At 37.6% G+C, this 26437-nt stretch overlaps 4 protein-coding genes across 8 annotated transcripts; 1 reads left to right on the top strand and 3 right to left on the bottom strand.

Annotated features, from left to right (window-relative positions):
- Nucleotides 1-1562: 1562 nt before the first annotated feature.
- LOC137957038 (uncharacterized) lies at nt 1563-4093 on the bottom strand. Its single transcript, XM_068804742.1, has 3 exons — nt 3931-4093; nt 2158-2240; nt 1563-1936 (listed from the first exon to the last, which is right to left on the bottom strand). Exons 1-3 carry the CDS (start codon nt 4007-4009, stop codon nt 1901-1903), a joined length of 198 nt encoding a protein of 65 aa, XP_068660843.1. The 5' UTR covers nt 4010-4093; the 3' UTR covers nt 1563-1900.
- A 6025-nt stretch (nt 4094-10118) lies between these two features.
- Nucleotides 10119-12908, top strand: LOC137955841 (protein ABIL3-like). 2 transcript variants are annotated; one of them, XM_068803012.1, is made up of 10 exons: nt 10119-10358; nt 10815-10948; nt 11278-11360; nt 11467-11617; nt 11735-11834; nt 11950-12039; nt 12150-12192; nt 12301-12353; nt 12453-12556; nt 12663-12908. In XM_068803012.1, the coding sequence occupies exons 2-10, from the start codon at nt 10853-10855 to the stop codon at nt 12831-12833; spliced, it is 891 nt and encodes a 296-aa protein (XP_068659113.1). In that variant the 5' UTR covers nt 10119-10358; nt 10815-10852; the 3' UTR covers nt 12834-12908. The 2 variants fall into 2 exon arrangements, with proteins under 2 accessions (XP_068659113.1, XP_068659122.1); XM_068803021.1 differs by lacking the exon at nt 10119-10358 and having other exon boundaries at nt 10459-10948.
- A 527-nt stretch (nt 12909-13435) lies between these two features.
- On the bottom strand, nt 13436-19973 carry LOC137955824 (uncharacterized). Of its 3 annotated transcripts, XM_068803001.1 has the most exons (12): nt 19687-19972; nt 19407-19596; nt 18882-18964; nt 18612-18712; nt 17848-17943; nt 17245-17298; nt 15825-15973; nt 15117-15234; nt 14495-14582; nt 14349-14388; nt 14169-14249; nt 13437-13745 (listed from the first exon to the last, which is right to left on the bottom strand). In XM_068803001.1, exons 1-11 carry the CDS (start codon nt 19811-19813, stop codon nt 14201-14203), a joined length of 1095 nt encoding a protein of 364 aa, XP_068659102.1. In that variant the 5' UTR covers nt 19814-19972; the 3' UTR covers nt 13437-13745; nt 14169-14200. The 3 variants fall into 3 exon arrangements, with proteins under 3 accessions (XP_068659085.1, XP_068659094.1, XP_068659102.1); XM_068802984.1 differs by having other exon boundaries at nt 13436-13745; nt 14169-14388; nt 19687-19973; XM_068802993.1 differs by having other exon boundaries at nt 13436-13745; nt 14174-14388; nt 19687-19973.
- Nucleotides 19974-20361: 388 nt separating this feature from the next.
- On the bottom strand, nt 20362-25992 carry LOC137955811 (uncharacterized). 2 transcript variants are annotated; one of them, XM_068802962.1, is made up of 3 exons: nt 25397-25992; nt 21469-22393; nt 20362-21075 (listed from the first exon to the last, which is right to left on the bottom strand). In XM_068802962.1, the coding sequence occupies exons 2-3, from the start codon at nt 22368-22370 to the stop codon at nt 20598-20600; spliced, it is 1380 nt and encodes a 459-aa protein (XP_068659063.1). In that variant the 5' UTR covers nt 22371-22393; nt 25397-25992; the 3' UTR covers nt 20362-20597. The 2 variants fall into 2 exon arrangements, with proteins under 2 accessions (XP_068659063.1, XP_068659071.1); XM_068802970.1 differs by lacking the exon at nt 25397-25992 and adding an exon at nt 24736-24809.
- Between the last annotated feature and the right edge of the window lie 445 nt (nt 25993-26437).

Raw genomic sequence — 26437 nt, 5'->3', positions numbered from 1 at the left:
TTAAATTTGGATTAAAACTCAGATAAACGAAAATGCAGAATCAAAGCAGTATAAAACATGAATACTTCTATCTAAATCTACTGTCTTACCTGATGGCTGCCGTCTCGTAGCAAAAACAGTCGAGAGAAAGCGAACTTTTCATCTTGACATCACAAGGAAAGCTAGAACCCATTCGGGAAAGAACAAAACACGAACAGCTGCCAGAAACGAGTTAGGTTTCTGATCCTCTGTGTTTTATAAAGGGAGAGAAATCGGGGAAGAACTTAAATGCAGGCGATTGCAGAGGATGCACGACCTAAGGAGGTTACAGAGTGTAAGTAAATTCATCGGGAAATCGTAATTAATATCCAGTTACTGCTTAATGATGACCCAATCAACGAGAAAGTTATACCCCATCTCACAGTTTTCATTCCTTTGCCATATACACCTTAATATACACACGGCCATTTCATAGTGATCAGCATGATGAAAAGAGACTCGTCACTCATGCATGCACGCAGAATCTCCAGAATCAGAAAATCGTCAGACGTGAGAGTCAGAGGGAAGCCGTTCTTATTAGCGTCGGCGGTGAGAGCAACTAAACTCCAGTCCACCAATGGATAATATTGGTAATGCAAGTACAGTTAAATGCTCACTGTAAGGTCCGATATTCCATGCAGTGGGAATAGAGTCGAGACTTCTCTCAGTTTCGTTTCGCAAAGGCGGAGTTAATGAGACGAAAGTGGGAGAAGACGGCGGAGATAAAAGCATTAAGGAGTCTTAATGAAAAATTAGGAAGTTAGTGTTTGGTAATTATCGAGAAGGCGCGAGCGTTTAATTAGCAATCCATCGATCGGCGGCCACGGGGTCCATGAGTTAAGTTGATAATTACGTACGAGTCAGTTAATGCATGCACGACCCAACCTCCCCAGGGGTGTCTTCTCAACGCCTTTCCATTTTCTGATTCAGCAATCCTTCTTCCGAGTTTCTTTCCATTTTTCTGACGTTACGAGTGTGCTTAAGATCGTTCTTTCGGTTTAAAGCCATGAACTATGGTCAGTAACCATAAAAATGGTTTATAACGGAGGATACTACTACCTGTGCCACGAATCCGCAGGAAGTTTCTTCATTTTTGGAGTTTGGAGTTGCTGCATCATTCGCTAAATTGGGAAGCAACCCTAATTACCATCCCATATTGAAACAAGTCATGGGAAACTCCAGGTATAACCACAACCATTCTCTCGAGCTAGTTTAAGGCAAAAATTGATTACCATATTTCGTATTTTGTTTGGGTAAAGGTAAGAAGAAACTTCAAGCTTAAAATTGCCCCTAATAACATGGGACTGAAGTGTTGGGAGCCCTGATTGAAGGTCCAAAACACACCTATAGTTATATAAAGAATACGATGCACTCAAGGTCTGTTTGGAACCTCAAAGAAAATGAGAATTTGACCATTATTATTCCCAAAAAATAGTTAATGAAAATAAGATAATGATCAAATTCTTAGGGTTCGAACAGACCTAAAAGTTCAGTAGAACCAAATTCGTAACTCTCAAAATGAAATTAAATCAAATTGATCAAATATGATGCATTAGCCTTTTCAATTGCACAAGACAAACAAAAACATGCTTTATTCCGCTAAGACGACAATTATAGTAAACAAGGCTCCTGCCTGGATCCATTCTGAAGTTGAACAGAAGTTGGTGCTTCAATCATCAGATCTTTCAGAAGGCCTACCCAGCTAAGCACCCTGAATTTTAGGAAATTCCCCATATAAAGGAAAAAATTTGTTTGCATCCATATACTTTTGATTGCACGGATCATAAATGAAAAACTCTTCTGATCTACATGCATTTGATTTCCAAAAAACAATTAAAAACAATGTCATGGTGACTCAATAGTCCACTGCTTTCAAACTTCATCATTCAGGCTTTTTACCTGTTATACCTGCAACCACCTACAAATAGAAACAAAAAAAAATAAAAAAATAAGAGATTAATAAAATTAAATTTAACACTCAAATGAGCTAAAAGAGTTTACTTTTGATAAAATAACAGAATCATTTTGACACAACTTAATATGCTTAGGATGCAAATATCCAAATGGACTAAAACGAGTACAAGAAAAAAGGTCTAGAGAAGGAATATGCTATGAGATTAAGGTGCGAGTGTAAATTACATCACTTAAGACAGGTGGTGCAACTTGCTTGGATGATTCCATGGAATCCAGTATAGGTCTGACGACAGCTGGAAGGAAAAGGCCTGAAAATACAAATGAAAGAAAATAGATCAGACAGATTTTCATGTATCTAGAAATCTTGGTGAAAAATAAATTAATGTTCAGACACTTTATAGTCTCTCTTAAGTCAATATTGGTGCCAATTAGTATTATTCATGGCATTTTAAGCCTTCTGCTAACACAGTTGGACAGAAAAGCATGAAATAAAACGTTTAGTCCTTTGTCACATCATAATAATAAGCCTTTTTTTTTAATGTTCTTTGGCACACACAGCCCCCTACCCCTGGTGAGACTTGAACCCAACACCTCACATTAGAAAACCCCCAAGCGACCATTGTGCCAAAGGTCCAAGTCACCATAAGCCTTAGTATTGCTTCAAGTGAATCATATCATTGGGAAAAGAATTAATAGAAACACTAGACATAAGTGAGTTAGCTAAAGCTCAAGTCTAGCATATAAAGAAGAAAAGCGAAACACATGAAGTGTTTGAATGCCTACTAGTACAAAAAACACAGTATCCAAAGTGAGTAATCGCCTTGATTATCTTTAAATAATTGACCATTTATAAAATCTGAATACATTAAAATCTCAAGCAGCATCGTCTACATGATAGTTGACTTCTAAATTTTAATATATCAATCTCACGAAATGAAAACATCACCAATGCCTCAAGGATAAGAAGTAATTTGTTTTGCTGGCATTTTGAATGAAAACCAATAACCGGAATGCTTTAAAGTAAACCCATTTCTCAGCATATACTGATCAAATAAACAATTCATGTAACAGTAAGAGCATGTAGCAACAAGATCAGTAATCAGGAGAAAGAACTAGAAATTGAAAACTAACATTTCCTCTTCATTTCAAGGAGCATAAGCTTTTAAAACGCTTAGTGAAAAGACACCAAAAGCATCAACAATTCGTTTTAACTAACTCATTCATTTCACAACATGCTCTACCACTTAGGAACGTAATACCCTCCAAAAGCCAACTGATAACCTGAGATATATTTGCAATAGTAGATCAGCCGGTCCCTTCTCCACCCCAAACCCAATATCCTGTTCCGCACTAACAATATATTTAAATTCAATCTACGTTCCATTGGTTCAATGCTTCCAAATTTAGCATTCAAGAGACCTTACAGCTAATTTGCAACACCACCACTTCCCAGGATTCAACATACGAGTTCAGGCAAGACTTCTCATTTTGAATCATAGATGCCCAATACCATCAGGCCAATCCCAATCAACAGCCGCAAGAAATTATTCTCCCAGTATCAGGTGAAGCGCAGAGACAGCAAAATTGTTTATCATCGAAATAGAATACAGTATTAGGCCCGAAAGAAAGAACCCACTGCCCGCGATTAAGAGAAAATAAAACAAACGCTTAAGCAAACAAAAATTCTAAAGAACAAGTCTCCTGATACTAACGCAAACATCACTTTTTAATTTTCATGCTGCGGTATATCTGCACTTTTTACTAGGTCGTCTAACATTTAACCAATGTCTTACAAAAACACCGGCCAGTCATCTAGGGTTCCAAGCTCGATACAGGCACAAAATTCGCACGGGTGAAACAAAGAGATGCAGGAGAAGGGGGGAACCAAAACAATAAGAGAAAGGAAGAAACATCCAGCTAAAAAACACCTAAATTAAATGATGAAAGCATTCGAGATGGAGAAATCAAATAACAAGATACAGTGTTTTGGAGAAATACCAAATCCGGCGATCAGGCACGATGCAGCAACGACGGGCTCTTGGACAACTAACATCCTGAGCTTTTCCATCACCCCCATGTCTCTTCCTTGTGGATTTGGTCTTCTTCGGCCTCTGCTGCTTGATTTTTCCTCTGTGGTTTTTCAGCCCTACACAGTACTTCAATGTCTATTAATCGCCAATTTCCTTGTTGTTGCTAACGTGCGCCATATGTTCGCAAGCCACTAGCCGGGGCTCCGGCTGGTTTGGCGCGGATGTGATTCATGATTTTGAGCTTGTGACATATGGCGCATAGTATCCACCCGGATATTATAAATGGAGCAGGGACACTTGGGAGCAAAGCTCAAACGTGTTTGAGTTATAAATACTTTTAGCTCTGAGCCTAAAATTAGAATCAAGTTCGAGTCCAAGAATTTTAATCAAGCTTGAACTCGTGCTGAGTTAGGTTCAAACTCCAACCTACATTTAAAATTTTGTATAAAATATATATTAAATAATATATATATATATATAAAATTATGCATAATCTTTGCATAAAATTGTACATAAATATTGTATATAAACTTTGCATAAATTTTTTTCATATAATCAACATAAAATTATTCATAAACACTACCCTGGTCAATATTCTCACCTAATGAGATTGCAACAATTCCTTTCATATGATATTGGAACGTATAAAGATAATCTAGCACAAACCAAAATTAATTCTTTTTTAACTTGGCACAAACCAAAGCAATTTGATATTACTCTGCCATCCATTAGTTGCAAATATGATCCTTTGTACCACAAAACAGAGTCTCTCACAGGTATAACAAAACACAGGAAAAAAAAACGAGCCAAATAACTGATCTCAATGACCAAAGAAGACAAAGTGAAAATCATAATTAGAAAAAGCTCATTTGTTGTTTATGTCTATGATTAAGAAAAACTCCTTCGTAATTCTCCCATTAAGGTTGTTTTTCTACAATTCCCTACATTTCTTGTGCAGTACAGAAATGACAACAAAAGAAAACTTTGGAAAGGGAACCCTTGTTCATAGATAAGAATTACTCACAAATACTAAAAATGTTGGAACTTTACGATCTCTGGATTCAAATTACTGGTAACATTATGTTTGCAAACCTGTAATGAATTGTATGTAACATTGATTAGCGTGATTGTAGGAAACGGATTGTTTTCGTGATTCTGTTCCAATTCGTGATTTTGATCCTTAATTTTAGGATCTAATTTGATCCTAAAATCAGCATGTAATATATTGTAAATAGCCTCCTAAACGGAGAAGAATACATCGTCGGAAAGCATTCTTTGAAATAATTCTCTATGTCTCGTTTTCATATCTTTGTCTTGGTTTCACATGGTATCAGAGTCGTATTATTCCGGAGGAGTCTCTTGGAAATCTCTTCAAGGGGAGAGTTCAAGTGAAGAAAATGTTTGTTCAACAAGAAAATAGCAGATGTACTGAGTTTGTCAATGCTTATCTCGAGAACTTTCTGACTAATCATGGAATTCGTCATCAGACTTCTTGCACCTATACTCCCCAACAAAATGGATTGGCAGAAAGGAAAAATAGACAACTTTTTGAAGTAGTGCATGTCTCTCTCTTTGGCATGAATATGCCTCAGTTTTATTGGGGAGAATCTATCAAATTTGCTGCCTACCTCATCAATCGAACACCTTCTCGAGTAATAGATTTTCAGACTCCTCAACGCAAGTTGTAATCCCTAATTTCAATTCCTCATATTCCGAATCTTGAACCCTGGATTTTTGGGTATACCGCATATGTTCATATCCCAAAAATCTTACGAAATAAACTTGATCCATGTGCCAAACGATGTGTATTTGTTGGCTACTCTAAATTTCAAAAAGAATATCGATGCTATGATCCACACACCCAAAAACTCCATGTGACTCTAGATGTCTCATTCCATGAATCAGTGCCGTATTATTCAGGGGGAGAGTTCAAGTGAAGAGAATGTTCAACAAGAAAATAGCGGAGGTGCTGAGTTTATTAAGTTAGAAGCGGTGAATGAATTTTTCAAGTGTCACGATATGCAACAAAACTGTGATTTATCAATTTCTCCTGAAGAACCCTTATAGTTGCCCCTGTCTGTACCAACAACTGAAGAATCAACCCAAAATGTTCCTCCTTAGGTAAATACGAATCTTGTGTTTGATGAGTGTGTTTCTACAAAAAATATAATCACTAGATATCCATAAAGATTGAATAGGAGAGTTCCAAAAAAACGGTATTAACCTGATTCTGAAGCTAAGATCAAATACTCAATCAACAACTATGTGTCATCCCATAGTTTGACTAAATTGTATACATTTGTTATTGATCAATTATCCAGGGTTTCTATTCCAAGTAATGTGCAGGATGCATTAACTGATCCAAAATGGAAAAAGGTGATAAACAAAGAGATGAAGGCTCTACAAAAGTATGCCACTTGGGAATTTGTTCCCCAACCTAAAGGAGTAAAGACAATTGGATGTCGATGGGTGTTCACAGTGAAACTCAAACCGGATGGAAGTATTGACAGATATTAAGTTCGGCTAGTTGCAAAGGGATATACGCAAAGGTATGGGATAGACTATCAGGATACTTTTGCACCAGTTGCTAAGATCAATACAATTCACATTCTTATATCTATAGCGCGAATTGAGACTGGCCTCTGCAACAATTTGATGTTAAAAATGTCTTCCTCAATGAAGACTTAGAAGAAGAAGTCTATATAGAACTACCACTAGGAGTTAAAAGTGGTTTTTTGTGTCAAAGTGAAGTCTGTAAAATGAAGAAGTCATTGTATGGGCTGAAACAGTCACCTAGAGCATGGTTTGGGAGATTCTAGGCTATAATGAAGGAGTTTGGCTATAAGCAAAGTAACTCAGATCATACTTTGTTGATAAAACACAAAGAAGGAAAAGTAATAACTTTAATTGTATATGTTGATGATATGGTCGTGACAGAAGATGACCCATGTGAAATACAAGCTTTATAGGAGTATTTAGCCATGAAATTCGAAATGAAGGATCTCAGACAACTAAAATATTTTTTGGGAATTGAGGTTGCAAGATCAAAACATGGAGTCTTCCTTTCATAACGAAAATATGTGTTGGATCTTCTAGCCGAAACCGGAATGCTTGATTGTAAACCAATAGGGACGCCCATAGAAATGAATCATAAACTCAAAACTCTCCTAGATCAAACCCTAGCAGACAAAAGGTGTTATCAGTGATTAGTTGGAAGATTAATCTACCTGTCACACACAAGGCCCGATGTAGCATATGCAATGAGCGTTGTGAGTCAGTTCATGCATGCACCAAGTGAAGAACATATGGCAGCAGTCTATCGGATCTTGAGATACTTAAAGAGTGCTCTAGGAAAATGTTTGTTATTCTAAAAAAATGGTATATCTAATATTAAAGGATATACAGATTTTGATTGGGCAGGTGATAAGACAACCAGAAGATCCACGTCGGGTTACTTTACTATTGTGGAAGGGAATCTTGTCACTTAAAAAAGCAAAAAATAGAAGGTAGTATCCATATCAAGTGTTGAAGTTGAATTTCAAAGTATGACTCATGGTGTATGCGAGTTGTTATGGATAAGGAATATATCGATGGACTTAGAGATTTAATATGCCAAACCTATGAATCTCCATTGTGCTAACAAGGCAGCCATCACAATTGCACAAAATCCAGTTCAACATGATCGCACTAAACATATTGAAGTTGATCGTCATTTCATCAAGGAGAACCTTGATGCAAAGATTATACAATTCCCTTTTATTCAATTTGAGAGTCAGTTGGCTGATATGATCACGATGGCAGTATCAGGGAAGGTATTTCATGGTATAATTGACAAGTTGGGCATGACCGATATCTATGCACTAACTTGAGGGGGAGTGTTTGCAAACCTGTAATGAACTGTATGTAAAATTGATTAGCGTGATTGTAGGAAATGGATTGTTTCCATGATTCTGTTCCAATCCGTGATTTTGATCATTTTAGGATCTAAATTAATCATAAAATTAACATGTAATGTATTATAAATAGTCTCTTAAACGGAGAAGAATACATTGTCGAAAAGCATTATTTGAAACAATTCTCTATGTCTCGTTTTCATATCTTTGTCTCAATTTCACACATTAGAATTTCCCAAATCCCTATAGCAGAATAAACTCCAAAAAGAAAATCAATTTTAAAGCTAAAACCAATCACAAATTTCTAGTTAGAGTTTAGCCGATTCCCCCACAGTCAAATAAAGTAGACTTTGTTGCCATCACAGGTGATGTGAAAACAACGCAGTCCACAAAAAGAATTGAGAGAAAAACTAATGAATTTTGCAAATCTAGCGAAAAGGCTGCAAGGTAATCCGATGCACACGTTTGAATTCGTCGAAGTTGTTGACTTAGGAGTGACAACAAACGGGAGAAGGTGAAATGTAAGTCGTAGAGCAGCCATGGAAGCAATAGCAGATAGTCGCAACCTAGAGAGGGAAGAGAGAGAAGATAGGATTTCAGTGGGCGGAGAAGACATATTTTGAACAGTTATTCATTAAGTAATAAAGATTTCAATCCAGTTTCTGAAATTCACTCTTTCGAATAATTTTTGTAATTTGCTCTTAAGGTGTGATTCATGGGTTTATTCAAGGCTATCAAATCCGGGTATTTATGCATGAATGTAAGGCAGGCAAAGCTTTCCCTCTTCCTAATAAATTAGTAGGAGGGTAAGTTAGAGCTATGTCCTCTTCCTTTTTTTCTTTTTTTTTTTTTTTTTTTTTTTTTTGCTAGGGAGGGGCTCTCTCTCCCCCTCTCACTTCTGCCTCTCCCTCTATGTAGATGTTGGAGAAGGGGATCTACACCCGCATGACCTCTACCTCTTACCATCTTCAACAACCCCACGAGGGATAAAGCTTACTATCCCTTCATCTTCTTCTGTCTATAAGCCTTCGGTACACAGCATGAGCTGCACGAACACATTGGGGCTATTATAATAATGTTAATCTAACATTTTCAAAGTTTTTTCGTCATAAATTGCACATGACATGTGGTATACGATGAGAAAAATAACTTCATAATCGTATCCTTCAACTCATAATCGTATGTAAATATTTTCAATCATTGTAGTGCAGTGCTTTAAAAATTCCCCACCTAATGATTATGACCAAATTAAGGCGTGCAGGTGATGATGCCCTCTGCACGTCTCCACAATTTGTCAAGCTCTCACATCGTATATGTAGTTGTTGCAGAGTCGAACATCTGGGTTTGTGATCGTGATCTTTTTGAGATAGGCAATGAAATTAGGACAATAGCACAAGAAAAAAGATGAAAAGGACAAAGATGGAGAAGAAATCAGAGATTCTCGATAAAGAAAGATGGAAGCCAGTGGTATAAATTATAATCACATGGCTGATGTTCGATTAAACTGTACGTCATCGGAATCCATTAGAACTCCCTCTGTCAAACCGACAAAAACCCAATTCTAAACCTTTCATTTAGTTTATGAGCATTACATTGCATGCCTCGAGGTAGGTAAATTGTCAATCAGAAGTCATCAGAATCCTGACGTGAACTCTAATTCAATAGTCAACTACTGCTCTACTGTTTTAGGTAAGAAATAACTCAAAATCAGTAGTAAAAGTTGATGATAATGGACTGGGAAACCCTTTTTTTATCAATCAGAGGACCCATAGCAGCACCGGACACCAGAGAAGTTGTTGAGATGGAGCTGACTTTCAAACGGAATTGGGGCCCAAAGCCGAACAAAATTCCAATTTCCAGCCACAGGGGAAAGAACAGTAAGCAGATGAGACGGAGAGAAATCACGGGAAAAAAAAGAAAAGGTGGTCAGAGATTGGGTGTTTAGAATTCTTCTAAGAGATGTAAATAAAAAATAAAGATTGCAACGCGGCAACGACCAGGAAAAGAGTTTTATTTCCTTTTTCTTTTTGTAGGGGGTTTGTTTGGTGGATTGTTTCAGAGGACCCCACTCTATTCCCACCTCTTGCAATCATGGATGGAGCTTCAAACCATTTCTAAAGAAGATAAAGGACTTTTTAAAGGACTTTTTGTTCAGAAAATTGCTCCGGATTCCCTGCCTACCGACGTGCTTCTGTTCATGATTTTGTCCCTTCGACGCTAAACACATGAACTGTAAACACTCCCCCTTCCACTACTCTCTTTTCCTTATCTTTTCACTCGAGTTTCAACAAATGGACGCACCTGTCCCTGTCCCTAAGCTATTGAAAAGCCTTCATGGGACTTTATTGCGTTTGATTTCCTGATTGCCCTTTTCTCTCCACCACACTGGATATTTATTTCACCGGCTTCTGTAATGGCTACTTTGACGACGTTGCTAGTAGGTACTTGCAGTTAATGGGAAGCGGGTTTGTGACAAGATTTGCGAGAAGGAAACCGAAAGCAGGTTCGCCTTCTTCTTGTAACTTTTGTTTAAAAATGGAATATCTAGTTATTTAGTTGTTTTTACTTTTCGATATTTGGGATAGGGAAGTTTGAAGTTTAGAAGGGAAAGAGGGTTTTCTCTCCTTCATTGATTGATGTGAGCTAATCACATTTTCTTATTCCTTTCCTTCATACCGCTACCTTCAGCTTCAAATGGTTTTTGTGTCCATTACTAGGAGAAAGGACAGCTGCTATTTCAGCGCCTTCTCCCACAGCACCTCCGTGTTCTGAAGTTAAGGTTCATGGTTTTGTTCTATCGGGGTTTATGTTAGGCAGGAAGAAGTCATTTTCAGCTCTTCTTTAGCCACTGTTTTGGCTTTACCTCTGCTTCGTTTTTCCTCTTCTAGTCCTGCTCTGAGCGTGGAAGATTTTGAGTAGCGAGTTTGAATCGTGAAGTAGGTTTTTACTAAAATTGCAGGAAAAGAAAAGCCAACTTAAACTCTCTCAGCCGAAAACATGTCTTCATCTTCTTCTGTCTCCATACCCCAAGAAGCATCTACATATGATGAACTCTCCATGCATCAGAGCATGATTTTCTCAGACAGTCTTAAGGTAATCAGCTTGATCCTTCTATTTCTCCTTTCTAGTTATAAATCTAAACCAGATTTTAATTGTTTCATAAACCACTTTCTCGGAAGAGACATTTCCTTTTTCATTTTCTGAAGTTATGCTTTGATAAAGCATAAATGGCCTTATTCTTCCTGAACCAAAGAGGGTATAAATGGTGCCTTACAATGCAAAGCCATTGTGAATTCAGTGCACTAGAAGCGTCATGTCTGTCTCACTTACATCCATCAGAATTTGCAATATTTTTGTTCATTTACGATGGAAAGAAACGGTTGATTTTTCTTTAATTCACGCTATATTTTGGGAATGTACAGGACTTGAAGAATTTGAGGGCACAACTTTACTCTGCAGCAGAGTATTTTGAACTCTCTTACACCAATGACGATCAGAAACAGATGTATGCTTCTTCAATTTGATTGTAAATGACAAGTAGTCATTCATCCTTCAAAGAAATTATAAATCCCTCAATTTTCTGAAATTTTTTTTTCCTCTTTCCCCTGCAGAGTGGTCAACACACTGAAAGATTACACTGTTCAGGCACTTGTTAATACTGTAGATCATTTAGGTTCAGTGACATATAAGGTAAATGGCATATTAGATGACCAAGTTGACGAGGTTTCAGGAACTGAACTCAGGGTGTCTTGCATTGAACAGGTACAATCTATTTTTCAGCAAACTTTGATATTCATATCAACTTACAGATTAATATTCTCTGTAAAGCCCTAATAATTTTGCTACTAAAACAAGTAACTGTTCGTTTGCCTCTTGTAGAGACTTCGGACCTGCCAACGCTATATAGACAGCCAGGGTCTTAACCAGCAGTCTCTGGTGATCACAGCACCCAAGTTCCATAAGCGCTACATTTTATCAGGCAAGTTACTCTTCTTCCAAATAATGGTAATCTCTTCTGAAAACAACCCACTGTTTCTTGTATAACCTGACTAGTGGCTGATGGGGTCTGCTTGTTTCTTAAATTTCTTTAATAGGGAAATCCACGAATTGCTCTGGTCATGGTGAACCTAAATTTCAAGATGTTACCCAGGAAGATGAAGATGACTGGCATGTTCTGCGCAGTGGTAATGTTAATAACTTTCTTATGCTGATGCGAAACAGTGAAGAAATCTTGTTATACTATAATGAATTTGTCTTTGTTTTTTTGTGTGTGTGTTGGGTCTTTTTGTTGCAGCACTTCGGTCTACAATCAGAGAAGCACCTCCATCGTCTGTCAGGTCAGTGAATCATTCTCATAAAACCTGAGTCACTTGTTAATTTCTTTTTTAATATCAATTTTGCTTTATTTTATTAAAGAGACATGTTTACTTGCTGGTGTTCTGTAGGAAATCACGCTCTCCATCACCTTCCCCTGTACCTAGGTCATTTGCTTTCACAGGTTAGTTTATACTTAACAGAACGACGGGTGCTGATGTATCTCAGCTCATGCACGAAGGCTTCTTTTTCTGTGTAACCTGATAAAATTTTAAATTTCCAGAGAAAAGATCAGTATCACCAGTGCCCACTTTCCGTCCTCTAGCTCGTTCTGGATCTCTTGCTAGTAGATCAACTTCTCCAAACCCTGTTAATTCGGGGCGACGGGTATAATCAATTTTGTTTTGTTCTGTTGTTAACTTCAACAAATCACCTTGAGGAGGTCATATCTCAAACTGTATTTCTTATTTTTGTTTCATTTCTCCATGTGCAGTATCCTTCAGTGACACGAAAATCAGCATCTATGAGACTCCCGGCAGAGAAGGATGGTCAAAAAGAGAGAGATCCAACACCAAGCAGAAGTAAGCGGCTTCTCAAAGCCTTGCTTAGTAGACGAAAGTTGAAAGATGATCCAATTCTGTACAGTTACTTGGACGAATACTAGCCAAATTAAAAAAAAAAAAAAAAACTGCTGGCAAATTTATACAATGTCAAATGATCTTTCCTGAGTTTTTCTTCCTTCCCTTGGATAATGTTACTATTCTTCGTTGTATTACTCAATCGTAATTCGTAACAGTTTGCATTAGCTTCATTAAGATGTATCAGGTTTCTTATGTTATGAATTTTTTAATCATAAACTAATTATGGGCCAAAACGAGTAGTACGAAAATTGGACGATAGGCGTCGTAAGACACATTGGTTCATATACTGGAGGCCCAAGATGGAAGCATCTTAGCATCTTGAGGATATTCGACGAAACTTATATTGCAGTAGAGAAATATGCAGTAGCATATTCTTATGCCATTTTAAAAGAATCCACACGCCATCCTCTTCCCATTTCCTCGTTAGCGAGTTCTTCCCTGTAAAGGACAAGAAGGAAACGCATGGGGGATTCCAGGTAAGCTTCTCTCAACTTTTGCTCTACACATGTCTGCTGTTTCCGTTTGGGTGAAGTCTTGTGTCCTCTGTGGTTTTCCACCAAAGAGATTTTATGCTTTCTGCTCTCTTTTTATTACTTCAGTGTGCACAATCACGTTTTTGCCAGAGTTAAAGGATAGTCTGTATCTCAGGCTCCATAGAGTAAAATCTCTCAGAAAGATATTTGAGTATTTTGCAGAAAAAAAAGATCTCTGATGCATAAATTTTACATTTCTTGATACATGAATTACCCAATACAGATTCCGACATCGCAAATAGATTTGAATCAAGATTTGTTCTCCTCATTCTAAAATATGCTCTTCTCAGTGTCGAATAACAGGAGAAGATGTGAGTTGAAGTACGCAGGCTAGTGCTTTCTCCGTCACTCGCCGAATGATAACTTTCACCCAAGTTAACTATAAATTTGATATTGATAAATCTGAAACAGGATAGAACGCATCAGTGCCTTCATTGTTTTAGTGCCAAAATTTGCAGAAACACTAGGATTAACACAAAAGAAAGTAGCATCCCAAGTGATCTATTTTTTCTATAGAAAATGCCTTTTTGTTTTAGTACTTGTAAATGGAGACTGTAATGTAAAGGGTGAGATTGACATCTTACCTTGCTTAACATTCTTTAAAAAAGTTAAATTCTACACATTTAGGTAGAATTTCACTTTCACCTATTTTCATAAACAGTGTAATTCACTCATCCTAGGTACTAAAGATTTCACCCGGAGTTTCAATATGCACTAAAACACTTTAGGCACATTCCTTAAGTATTCACTCTCCCTACATTCCCTGTGCCCTAACAGGGCCTCGGTCAAAGTCTACGAAGAAAAGAGTGTGATCGATATGCATACCTTACATTGGAAATTAAGGTTGTCTATACACTTTATGATTCAGCTGATCCCACTCTAGCAGGCTTGAAATGTCTCAGGATTCTAGTCAGGTGTTCCAAAATCATCATTAAGATACCAAGTAAGTATAAGAAACACTTGGCTAGTATGTCAACTATACAAGCAAAATGACCTTCACCACACCTTCTCTTTAGGGAAACTGATAATCCCGCCACCTGCCAATCTAATAAGACAAAAAAAAAAAAAAAATAACACAAGTCATTGACTAATTCAGATAAAGTATTCTCAGACTAGCATGAAACAGGATTTCAGCTTCATTGTCAACATACCAACTTGGTTGCCATGCAAATTTGACCAGTCCTGTAGGCTCATCTTTGCTTCTGATGCTCGAATTAAATCAATAAGAGCTTGATTGACCTGAAAGTTTCCCAGCAGTATTAAATCAAACCCCTAGTTGTCATAAGTGTAATGTAGAATGGGATGATTTTCTAACCAAAACCTCCACAGAAGCATAAAAATGTGTGTAAAAGCACCAACTAGATTTGTGGGTCAGAAAATCTATCACATTCATGTCCATGTCAGGCCTAATATTGGTCACTGGTGTGAAAATGTATTCTTCAGCGGTAGCTTAAGTTGAGGATTTGTCAGGGTATTGGATCATATGTCAAATCCTATGGTCCATGACCTTCAAAAAGATAAGTTTATACCTCCAAGCCAACTCCCTCCCAACAACCCCACAAAGAAAGAGAAGAAAAGGAAAGAAAAAGGAGAGAGTAGCTTTTTTTTTTTTTAGTGTTTAAGCTAAGTGGAAGAATTTCAAAGGAAAAATTGAACGGTTAATTATATTTTAAAAAATGGGTCCAAAAAAATCCTCCAGATCAAAGAACAACTTCTAATGTGAAGAAGACTTGAGTTTTCTGATCCTGATATGGCGAAATAAAATCTATATACCTCCTCAGGTCTCTCATGGCTCACAAGATGTGCTCCATGTAGTTCTACCATCCTAGCAGCAGGTTTTAGCTTCTCTGCAAGTTTCTGTGCATGACATAACCGAGCAATTATGTCATACCTGCATAGTTACAATCTTGGCATCAGTCCTTAAATTTTGGAATATACACAAGCATAGGAAATATGTGGTGAATAACTCATCAATGATAGAAGAATAGAGAATACTAAAGATCTAAATATTAACTATAATGTCTTTTGTCATCATCTTGGGGTCACATTCTCTTTTGGAGATTAGATTATACTGCTTCAAAGAAATGGTTCTGCAACTCAGTCTTGTCTAGTACTGAAAAGTATTTGAAATCACTAGGGGCAATGGAATTTTTTCATTGATTCAGTCATTCCTGTTACCTTGTTGAAAATTTGACCTTAGTTCTTAACAGGTTATCACAAAAAGTACTGGAGCTTTTGTGACAAAAGACAAATGAGCTGCTGGGTTTTTTGTTTGAAACCATGCATGGTTGATTAGTTTAAGAATTCAGATGACTAAACAACAACATTCCATTTCCAAAACCTTGATGAAGTGGCAGATGAGATTGTAAATGCCAATAGTCAATGTGGTGATCATACCACCACACAGTGACGTTCATTAAAAGTGATCTTAAAAGTTTTATGGAAGGAATAAACCAAAGACCATTTGCATTGGATGCTAACCTTCCGTGAATGACTGAAACAGGAAATCCAGCAGAACGAATTGCTTCCAGCTCTTTGGGTGACATACTGTGGGTCCAGCATGCATTGATTTGGCCTTCAAATCCATTGTTAGATTGCATTCCAGATGATGATATACCTTTAACATATTCCTGCAAGAACAAATAAATGTCTAATAAATTAATCTCAATGCAGAAGACGAATAGCTAGGGCACATGTCAGAATGCTCTATCTTTTATAGATATTGCATGTGCATAGCATATGTTGGTGAAAATCTTAGATTAAGCATGATCTGCATTGTTCACGACTAAAGAGGTGATGGAAACAATTATAAATGCGATATGATTTATACTGCAAGGCTTGAGTAGAAGCAGCAAGCTTGTTTGATGCTTTAATTAGGCGGATGAAAGTAGGTATATGGCAGACACAGCAACTTTTGATTGTTTACCTCATTAAAGAGGTGCTGATGCACAGAGTATACTGCTCTAATTAAGTAATGGAAATTCCAGAATTAGGAGAAAAACTGACATGCATTATCCTATTTCTTTTTCAAAACTATCGCAATGACATAAATGAGCGTCCTGAAATACTTTCACAACAAATAACACACTGCAAGTGATGCGTACAGGGAAAGAAAGAATATAGCACAATATCTTTTTTTTTTTTTGTATTTTTGAAATAATATTTAACTGTTACCTGACTATGACTCATACTTCTATTAATTAATTTATGTGAAATCTTCAAATTTCCAGGAAGAAATCTTATTCTTATTGGTATTTTTATGAAATAACTCCAGGAATGACATTGCTGAGCAGTCTTGAGGAGATACCAATGCACATAACTCTTTTGTCACAAAACTCTTGTATATGATTGTACTGATACGGGAATAGAAGCAGTGAGCAAGACAGGTTTAGAGGCTCAGTTGAAATAACTTGTTTTGTCTAATTGGTGGTGAAATTTGAGACACCAATTTCCTACTTATGTTTTGAACTACAATTTGTCATATTTGGACATAAATTAAGAACCATAAGATTTTTTTTTCAGTGAAGCCAGAGTCTTAGATCAGCTCATGCAACTCTTCACCACGTGGACCATCTGATAAGCACACAGCTCATGTAGAGATTTTAGCTAGGATCAGCTCAAGTAACTCTTCACCAAGTGGACCACCTTATAAGCACACAAGTTTTATTCAAATTTGACTCATGGGTTATGGGATGGATATTAACAATACATTCTTCTCATTTCAGCTATGTAAACTAGAAAAAGGAGAATAAGCGAGAAGAATTAGTAATTATCAACCAATCAGAGATGAGAGTTGGCGTTGCAAAGCTTGAGAAACAAAATCTCAGGTGATCCCATCAATATCTTTAGCTGTGATACAATATGAGACACATGTTTTATTGAATTTGATGCTATTCCTTACTTTGTACAGAATTTTCCTTCTGGTATCAGAGCCAACATATTCATCAAGATATTCCTGCTCACAGAACAAAAACAAAAAAGAATGAGAAGATTAGGGCTTATTTCCTTTTTCTTTTCTGACAGATGGAACAGGACTAAGTTACATATGGAACAGAACTTTGCTCTATGGTCATAGCCCTAAAAGCAGTGAATCTAGATAACAGTGTGTTCAATAACTCATCCAGACAACAAAGATCTCAGTGTCATCACAGTAATCCTAGTGCAGAACTCAGTTTAATTGCCCCAGTAACAAATTGGATCCCTGCCATAATTAAGCTAATTTTTGTACTTCATCAGGCGGATCATAGGTACAAAGGAGGGATGATACCCACTTACATGGTTTAATTGATGAATTACATTCATGATACTAAATATATAAAAAAAATGGTAGAATAGACAGCATAAAAAAATGAAGAAACACTTTCTCACATTTGTCTCTGTAAAAATCAGGACAGGAAACGTAGTTCACTATGTTCTTATCTAATTATTCTTTTTTTCTTGTCATAATATCACCAGATTTTTCCTATGATATAAAAATTAAAATTATAAAAAGAAAGACATTGACCTTTGAATAATGGGTATCCAAGTCAACTGCAGCCCTTTGCTCAGGTGTCTTGGCTCTTATAAACCGGATAAGAATAGAAAACATTTGTCTGTCAATCTGCAAGACAAAAATCAACTTTAGTCTATGCTGAATCCATCAAACATTCATCCCATTTCATTCACCTTTGGAGAAGTTAAAAATTATTACTGTAACATCAGAAACTATCTGCACTCTAACCATCAATGTGATTGCTTTGTTTATCTCTTCTTTTCACAAGGGTTGTGCGTTATTAAGAGAATATATTGCATACAGTAAAAACAAGTTGCATATTTCCATTTGCTTGAGACAAGGACTGTAAATTAAAAAAAAAAAAAAAAACCAGCAGAACTGCTAAAAGATTTGGTGATGAGCAAATAGACACCTGCTACCCGCCCAGGCAACATTCTACACAGGTAACTAATTTAAGTGAGTTTCCTCCAACACTAAGCAAGAAAAGAAGTTCTTTTCACGTTAAAGGAGACACAGCTGATGCACAAATAAATTCCTTATAAGTAATGAGTCTCAGAGTTTAGAGATAAGAAAGCCAGTTAATGTGCACTGACTAGAAACCATATTAGGGGAGTAAACATTTTTGTTTCTCATAAGGAGCCAGAATCTTTTCATTGTGTGACTTCGCACTAAAAATGATCAAGCTTGGAACCTACAACCTACAACTTTTAGTGCCTTGCACAATAAGATTCCAACAGAGAAGAAATGTTGAATTCTCGATGATGCCTAGAAGATACCTTTGGGAAACATTCAAAACCTCCTCCAGTTGCATTTAGTAAAGCCAACGACGCGATTCTCTCAGGAACCATTGCAGCTAACTTGCAAGATATCATAGAACCTGTTTTGACAGAATGCAGAATCAAAACAGACTGTCAAATACTGCTGAACTTCCCCAAAACCAATAACTAAAACCTCCATTTCATTAAAAAAGGGAAACTTAACCAGCTGTCCAAAAAAATTGGAAAGCAAAAAGAAAAAGAAAGGCGATTGAGATTTAAAAACCTCACCCATCGAATGCCCAACAACATGGGCTTTGCTCCAACCTAAATGATCCATTAAAGCCAATGCGTCCTGAGCCATGAGGGTTGTTCTGCAAGCCATTCACCACAGTGGTATTGGTTTAAGCTATTATCAGTAAACTAAAAGCATTACAAATATCCTGGATGAAGTAATAAAGACACAATCTCTCTGATAGAGAGAATTCAGTATATCGGTCAAACCGTAAGTTTCTGAAGTTGATCTTATTGCAGAATCGAAAGAGTATTTTACTCTTTCAATGACAATTCAGCTAATTGCTTAATGTCTCAATCACAGTAACAAAAGCAGCTAAAATTAAATCCATTTGTACAACAGAAAAGGCTGATTACTTGCCGCAACTGAAGACAAATTTTCATTTTTTGTCAAAGACAGGAAAACCTGCACGTGACAGTTAATCAAAGTTTCCAGAGAGAAAACGCTACACACCCGAAATTTCTGGAATCCAAACAACAAGAAGAGAAAATCGAAAATTTCGCAGGCGGAACAAAACGTACGTATACTCAGATTTCTTCGTCGGAATGGAGCTCCGACCCATTCCACGATTATCAAAGGAGCAGACCTCTACACCATCTTCTTCTTCATCCAGGTCATCGATACTGCCATTTCTAACAGCTTCATTTGGTTCATCGGCTCCGACCAAACCTTTTAACTGCGGACCCCAGGAATCATGGGTTGCAGCAAGACCTGGCATTCATTCATAGCAAAACCATGAAAATTTGACCCAAAAAAAAAAAAAAAAATCCACGGAAGGAAGAAAAGAGACAACAAATAAACCTGTAACGAAGAGAATTTTGGTCCTCCCGCGACCATAAATCTGATAAAAAATCCTAATTCGATTGTCAGAAATTGATCTCTCCCCTCCAGCACCTTGCTGGCATTTGCTAGCGTCGCAGAAAGGCATTTTTGCTACCGGAGAGCGATCCCACAAAATGTTATCGTTCTGAACCTTTCCGAAACTTTATGATTTCTGCGCTAAAGACGGAGACGGAGGAACGCCTCGAATGATCGAAGCCACCACGGTCAAGCATAAAAGGAGGCCAGACCCGGCGGGGACACGTGGAAGATAATGGTCAGAATTGCTCGACGAAACGACGGAGTTGACCTCCGGAAACGAGTTGTCAAATTAGAAAAACCGTGTTTTATTAGGAAGTTAGTTAGCGAGGCCGGCAGCATTATCCTAATATATATGTAATAAAAAACACAGGTAGCAGCCAGCTGATGATAACCGGAATAAAGGATTGAGGTGGCAGTGACGAATCGTTTTGTTGTATCTCTTGGCTGACGCAGTCCACATTTCACCCACGAGCAAAATGTGACAAATTCAAGAATCAACAGATTTCATTCTTCTTGAAGAAGTTTCATTAGAAATGTTTATTTAACCGTATGGTTATTAGAATATCAATATTAACAGTATGAAACGCTCAATTAAATTAGAAATGACATTAATGAACCTTTTTTGTCGTCCAATATAACTCCAAACTCCAGTCAAATGTTCAGCCATAGACTATATATATACAACTTTATGTACACTAACAACACATGCATATCAAGGCTTCTATACAGAAAATAAAATCTGAACAGAAATGTTTGAATCCCTAACATCCTAATTCTCATCTTCATATAAGGGGGGGGGGGGGGGGGCATTTGTACCACAGAGAGGAAGCATAGAAACTCCAAGACATGATCTAGAAACTAGGAAAAAGCCACCCCAATGTCCAACCCAAAAGCAGTCCAGCCCCCGCTAGACTCAAACCAACAGCAAAAGCAACTGCGTACCTACCAATGTCATATTTTTGTGGCCTCATCCTTCTCCTTGTTCCTTTACGTCCTCCCTTCCTTTGTTTAGCCTTTGGCGGTATCCATGGTAAGACTGGAAAGAGAGCAGAGATCTGATGGTCCTTGCTCTTCAACTGGAGGTAGAGGGTCTCCAACTGTAAGAGCTGCAGCCACTGCTTGCATGCAAAAAGTTGAGATGCTTGTCTGAAGAATAGTTTCACAATGTGTTCCTTCTCGGTATAGGCCTGCTGGGCAGCTTTCTCTGCTTCTCTTGCTCTAGTTTGGGAGTGGCGGAGAGCTTCCAACAGTTGAGATTTGCTTGGATCACTTTCGGTGGCATAAATATTTTTCACAGGATCCTTGTTGACGCTACTATTGCAACAGTCACTGATAGCATTGGAAGCAATGAGGAAATAATAAAAATTTCCAATACCATAAACATGATATATACTGATGATGATGTTGTAGAAAGTAGAGCACCAATGGTGGCAAGGTGGTCCAGCATGTGAACAGAGTGGAATCCACATAAAAACTAAAATAATGGAAGTGAATTGATGTTTAAAAGAATCTGAATGGAAATTTCTAGAAAAGGTCAAGTCATACAGGAGATGTAACTGATCCAGAAAACAACGTGGCAACGAAGGTCCTATATTTTGAAACTGTTTTCATGTACTTACAAAGGTTTTGCAATGCCTCTCCAGACATTGCAGTCCGTGCATTTCCTCTCAAACACCTAAATTTCATGCGTGCAGAAAATAATGAAAAAGAAAATATGGGCACCTGATAGTTTTCTCTGTATCTTTGAGTGAAGAGGCCACCTCATGATATGATAGATGCTTTTGATCCATGCTCTTAGAAGCAGTCTTAAGCTCTGAATAATCAACTGAATTGCAGAATTCACTCCACATCTTCTGATCCAAAGAAGAGCAGAAAATTTCATCACAACGAAAACTCTCGAGACCGCTCAATGGGCCCCAACTAACATTCATCTTCTGGGGTCGTGGAAGGTCACAATTCTCTACATGTTCCAGTGATTTCTGTGCCACTAAAGAAGCCAACTCATCTTTATCAGCTGTTCGCCACCAAGGCTCCATTTTGTCGCCTCCTGTCCATGCAGTTTCCACATCTGAAAAATCCTTTTCAGGTCGGTTTGATAGTAGGAGATCTATGGGCTCCCAATCCATCAAGTCCTCATCCAGGTAATGGAGTTCACCTATACCAGTCTTATCATTCAGTGGCTGTTGTGGCTTACAATTCATTGCTTTCAGAGGCTGCACTCCTGCTTCAGTCATCCAAGCCTCCGGGTCCCCCTTGCTGAGTCTGACACGAGAATCTACACTATATTTGGTAGTGGGGACTTCAGGCCCATCTCTCATACTTTTGAGCTCAGCATCTGACACATTTATTTGTTCATTTTCAACATCTTTCTGGTACGTAAAATTGGGTTGAAGCTGCAGCCACCATTTTGTGTCAGGTGGTAAGTTGGAATGTGCAGTATTCCAGTTAAGTGACATAAAATTGGAGATAGGATGGTCAGGCCCACATGGTGCATCTCCATTACACTCCGCTCTTGAAGATGAAGATGAGCAGTAGGCCAACTTTGGAGCTCTTTTAGCATCTTCTTGAACAAAGCAACGGTTTGCAGTACGCTGCCATGCAGCCCTTGCTTCTGCTGCTGCCATAATTTTCTCAGGTTCTAAGTCATCTATGCAAAGAGAGAACATGTCAAACACAATGGTAAATGTGAAGAAATGAGAAAAAAAAGAATGAGAGAGGAAGAAGAAAATAGAGAAAAGAGATGCTGGAAGAGAGCATTGAGAGAAGCTCTCGTTGGGGGATCAAGAATTGACCCCTCATTCCTTCTGATTCACTTAAGTGAATTTGAGAAATAATTACATATTTACCCCTCTGATACATAACTCCTCATAACTTCCTAACCACACCTCTAAACAACATAAAAATTGGACCATAGACACATTTAAAAATTCTGAACATGATAGTACTCTCACTGAAATATACATATCAAGTAAAATAACCAAAATACCCCTAATACTATATTTTAACAATAAAGCACAAAGAAACCCCTCCCAAGAACAAGTAAATGAAATCTTAAAAGCAAAAGAAAAAACAAAATCACAGAAAAGGAGTCTTTAAATAGAAAACCTAAAAGCAGAGAAACATCAGGAGCATATCTCTCCAGTTGAATAACTCATGGATCATAACTTAAAGAAGAACCAAACAGAGGGAGGATTTTGTTCTCAATACATGAAATGCATATTACTACTTCAAAAGGTAATAAGCAATATGATGCAGCCAGACAGCAGAACTGCACTTGAAGCATATATGAAAGACAACAAGCAAGTGGTAGGTTTAACTTGAGAGCATGGAATTGCCTTGTCTCACTGATACAAGAGAAAACATCTCTTAATAGTCATTCATCATTGTAGTCTACCTTGATTTGCATCATCTTCTGTACTTACACATGCCTATGGTCTAGATCATGAACCCATATATTTCACAACTTCCATAGTTTATTGAGACTTTCATTTGATAGCCAACAAATTATCAACATTGAATCCCTGTTGTACAAATGCTACAAAAATCCATCTCCATCTTGATAGATAACTTCAGTTGTTAGAAGAGCTCTCTTCCAAGTGTTTCCTCACAAGTTCTATTTTCTACAGCTTGCTACTCCATCTACTCAATATGGGACAACCTAAGATAAATAACAGAAAGGAGAAAATGAACCTCTGGTGAAACAGGATAAGAAATGCCCCACAAATGGATATAGCTCACGTTTAATACGTCAAGCCATTTCAAAGCATCAAAACAATACTTTACCATGCATTAACATCAAATCATGAAGAGTTGCCTGGATACCATGCATTTCTTACATGCTCTTTACTGAACTGCAAATCCGACAAACTTGATCTTGAAGGTAATGACATCATTGTACCAATGTTCCTTCACCAAGCTTAGTTTTGGATTGCAGTGACAGTTGCACTCACCATGGTCCTTCATAGACGTTCCATTGTCTCTAATGCATCTACCAGTTATAATCAACCAGGTTCTTATCCAAATATCCAGTGAACTGAACCAAGATGAGCAGATGTAGATCTTAACAGGTGCTTAACTAACTTTTTTTTCCCTTCATTCCACTGAATACAGCAAACCAAGAGTACATAAACTTTGACAGCATCTGCTATGGAAAAGAGTTCAACAAACACCAAAGCACAGAGAAACTATAGAATATCTGAAGATAACTTCTGAGTTCAGTAGAATCCTGGTATCACAGATGAACATCAAAAATACAACTCTAGCTAAAGAGGAACTCATGGTGAGAATTTGTCTCCAATAAGCGGTCCTTCCACCAACAAGAGAAACTGGTCGCACCTTTCAGATAAAAAGTAGCAACTGAAGAAAGCACACTATGAAAACAAGTGCTAACGGCAAATAATTTATAATACTCACACTGTAATTTGATATGCATTGTTTTTAACCACCAAGTTCGGGATGGATTGGTGTGGTTCCTCTACGCCTAGGACACCAGAATATCGAACCATGAACCAAGAAAGGCATGAGAGAAAAGCATATTGGCTAGTGGTGAGGTCCCAATTCTTGACTGGAAAGGACACCCAATGCCTCTGCGCCCCCCCCCCCCTCTCTATCTATCCAAGGGATGGAAGGGCAGAGCTTTTGGTTTTTCATGTTGTCAAAGAGTTGAACAATGAAAATAGATGGCGAGTGCCTGATCTATTTGATCGGGTCATGTAGGAACAAGGTTTCTTCCTCTCACTTGAAACTAGTCGTTTTCTATAGTAGATTGCTCACTTGTTGACAGTTTAGTTTAAGAAAACATGCAAACAACAGGGTCATCAACAAGATATGAAAGGACAGGGAAGAACACTAAGATATTCTTAGATTATTGCTTCTTGCCCACTTCATTAATTATCCGCAGAAGTGATATTTACCAATAAATATTCTCAGTGAAAGAAAAGTAAGACCATTGCAGGAATGATATAATGAACTTTTAGGAACTAGATCGACCTGAATCAACTTGAAAAGAAGTCAATGCAATGAGACACTATAGATAGCAGATAATCATTTTACGCCAGTGGAAGATATCCCAGCAGAACTAAATTGATGAGTAAATTCAGGTCTGCCAACAGCCACATTGTATGTTGCTCTAGCGGTTTACAACTAGCCCAATATATGTAGCATTCTTGGCCAGGAAACTAAGAATAGACAAGCGACAAAATTTTCCTGAATAAAGGAAAACAGAACCCGATATGCTCACTCTATAAAAAACTTCCACACACAGATTAACCATGCGATACCAGCAAAAAAACAAAAAAAAAGTGCTGATGTACTATACCAAGCCAAACAATGACTAGTTAAGAAAAACACTGAGCTCTTGGAAGCAAACAATAATACACAACAGTTACCATCCAAAGACAGTAAATTCGTTCAATTATTCGGTTAAGCCCTCAGCATAATCAGATATGGAATTCACGATAATAGATTAAAAGAAACGATTTTTCTTAATAAAAAAAGTTTGAAAATCAAATACAGCATCAGCAAATTTCTTTATAAGAACCTCCTAAGGTAAAAAAAAAGCGCAGTACAAGTCAAGCTTACTCGTAAACACAATCAACAAAACCCATCTCACAGATCGCAAAAAAATCAAACAACTTCCTCATATAATTACCTTAAATTGTAGCTGATATACAACACCCATCCGACCGCAGACATACGGAAAGAAGAAAACAGTCAAAGCTCAAGAAGAAATCGGCGTCGACCTCATCAAAACTTCCTCAGAAGACTACTAAGAATTTATCTCACGGAGCACCAGAACTTATCCCTTTGAGATCCAAGACAAGTGAATCCAGAAGAGAAGAGAAAAGTTGGACGAGTCAGATCATTAATGTCAGAGACTCGAACAATTCCGTTTTCCTTTTTTCCATTTTGTTCTTTTCGACGGCCGATTTCAGTTTTTGGACCCCGTGATGCTCTATTTTACAGAAGCGAACTTCCACAACTAGCCCTGTTGCTTAATCGAAAAGATCTCTCAGCCTCCTCCTTGTCTACACTGTGAATCTTATTACGAGATCGTTTCGTGTCAATTTTCTATCCCCATAATTATACTGAATCGAATACGGCTTCTAAGTTCTAAACTCTAAGCTTCACTTCCATTTATAAAATGGACAACAATGGCACAAATCTGGTAAATTAAAAAAGGCAGAGGGAAACAAACTTGGCGATTTCCGATCAAACAAGCAGCACCTAAATTCACCAGTAGCCCATTGGAAGAGGAAAACCAAGGGTTCAAGCAACAAAACCTGGGGTATTTGAAGGCATTCGTGGAAAAGGCAAGGGTAAGTGGAGAAAAACGACATCTGAAAAGCACCCGCTGGATATTTCGTGCCTCAGAATTTTGACAGGTAATAAACCGAGGGCGGGAAGCAAGAGCAGGAAGATACTGACAAGTGGTGGACCCCACGTATTACGTGTCGGGCGAGTGAAGAGCCCATCTAGCCGGGATGACACGACACTAGCGAGTAAATATTTTATTTTTTAATTTTTGTTGGGGTAAAAAATAAAAGCCAGGAAAAATAAAGAATTTTAAATGTTATTTTATTTTATTATCTTTATATTTTTTAATTTGTTACTTTAAAGTACGGATGCGACAATTTCCGAAGTAGCTTTCGGTAATAAATTGATAACCGTCGCTGAAATGCTTAGCTTGCTG

This window comes from Aristolochia californica, unplaced genomic scaffold (genome assembly GCF_029961685.1).
Source record: "Aristolochia californica isolate CCGP_79_NKW_82.1479 unplaced genomic scaffold, dmAriCali1.0.hap1 SCAF_1, whole genome shotgun sequence".
NCBI lineage: Eukaryota > Viridiplantae > Streptophyta > Magnoliopsida > Piperales > Aristolochiaceae > Aristolochia > Aristolochia californica.
The sequence above is the reverse complement of the archived record's forward strand: the minus strand, read 5'-3'. Positions and strand labels throughout refer to the sequence as shown.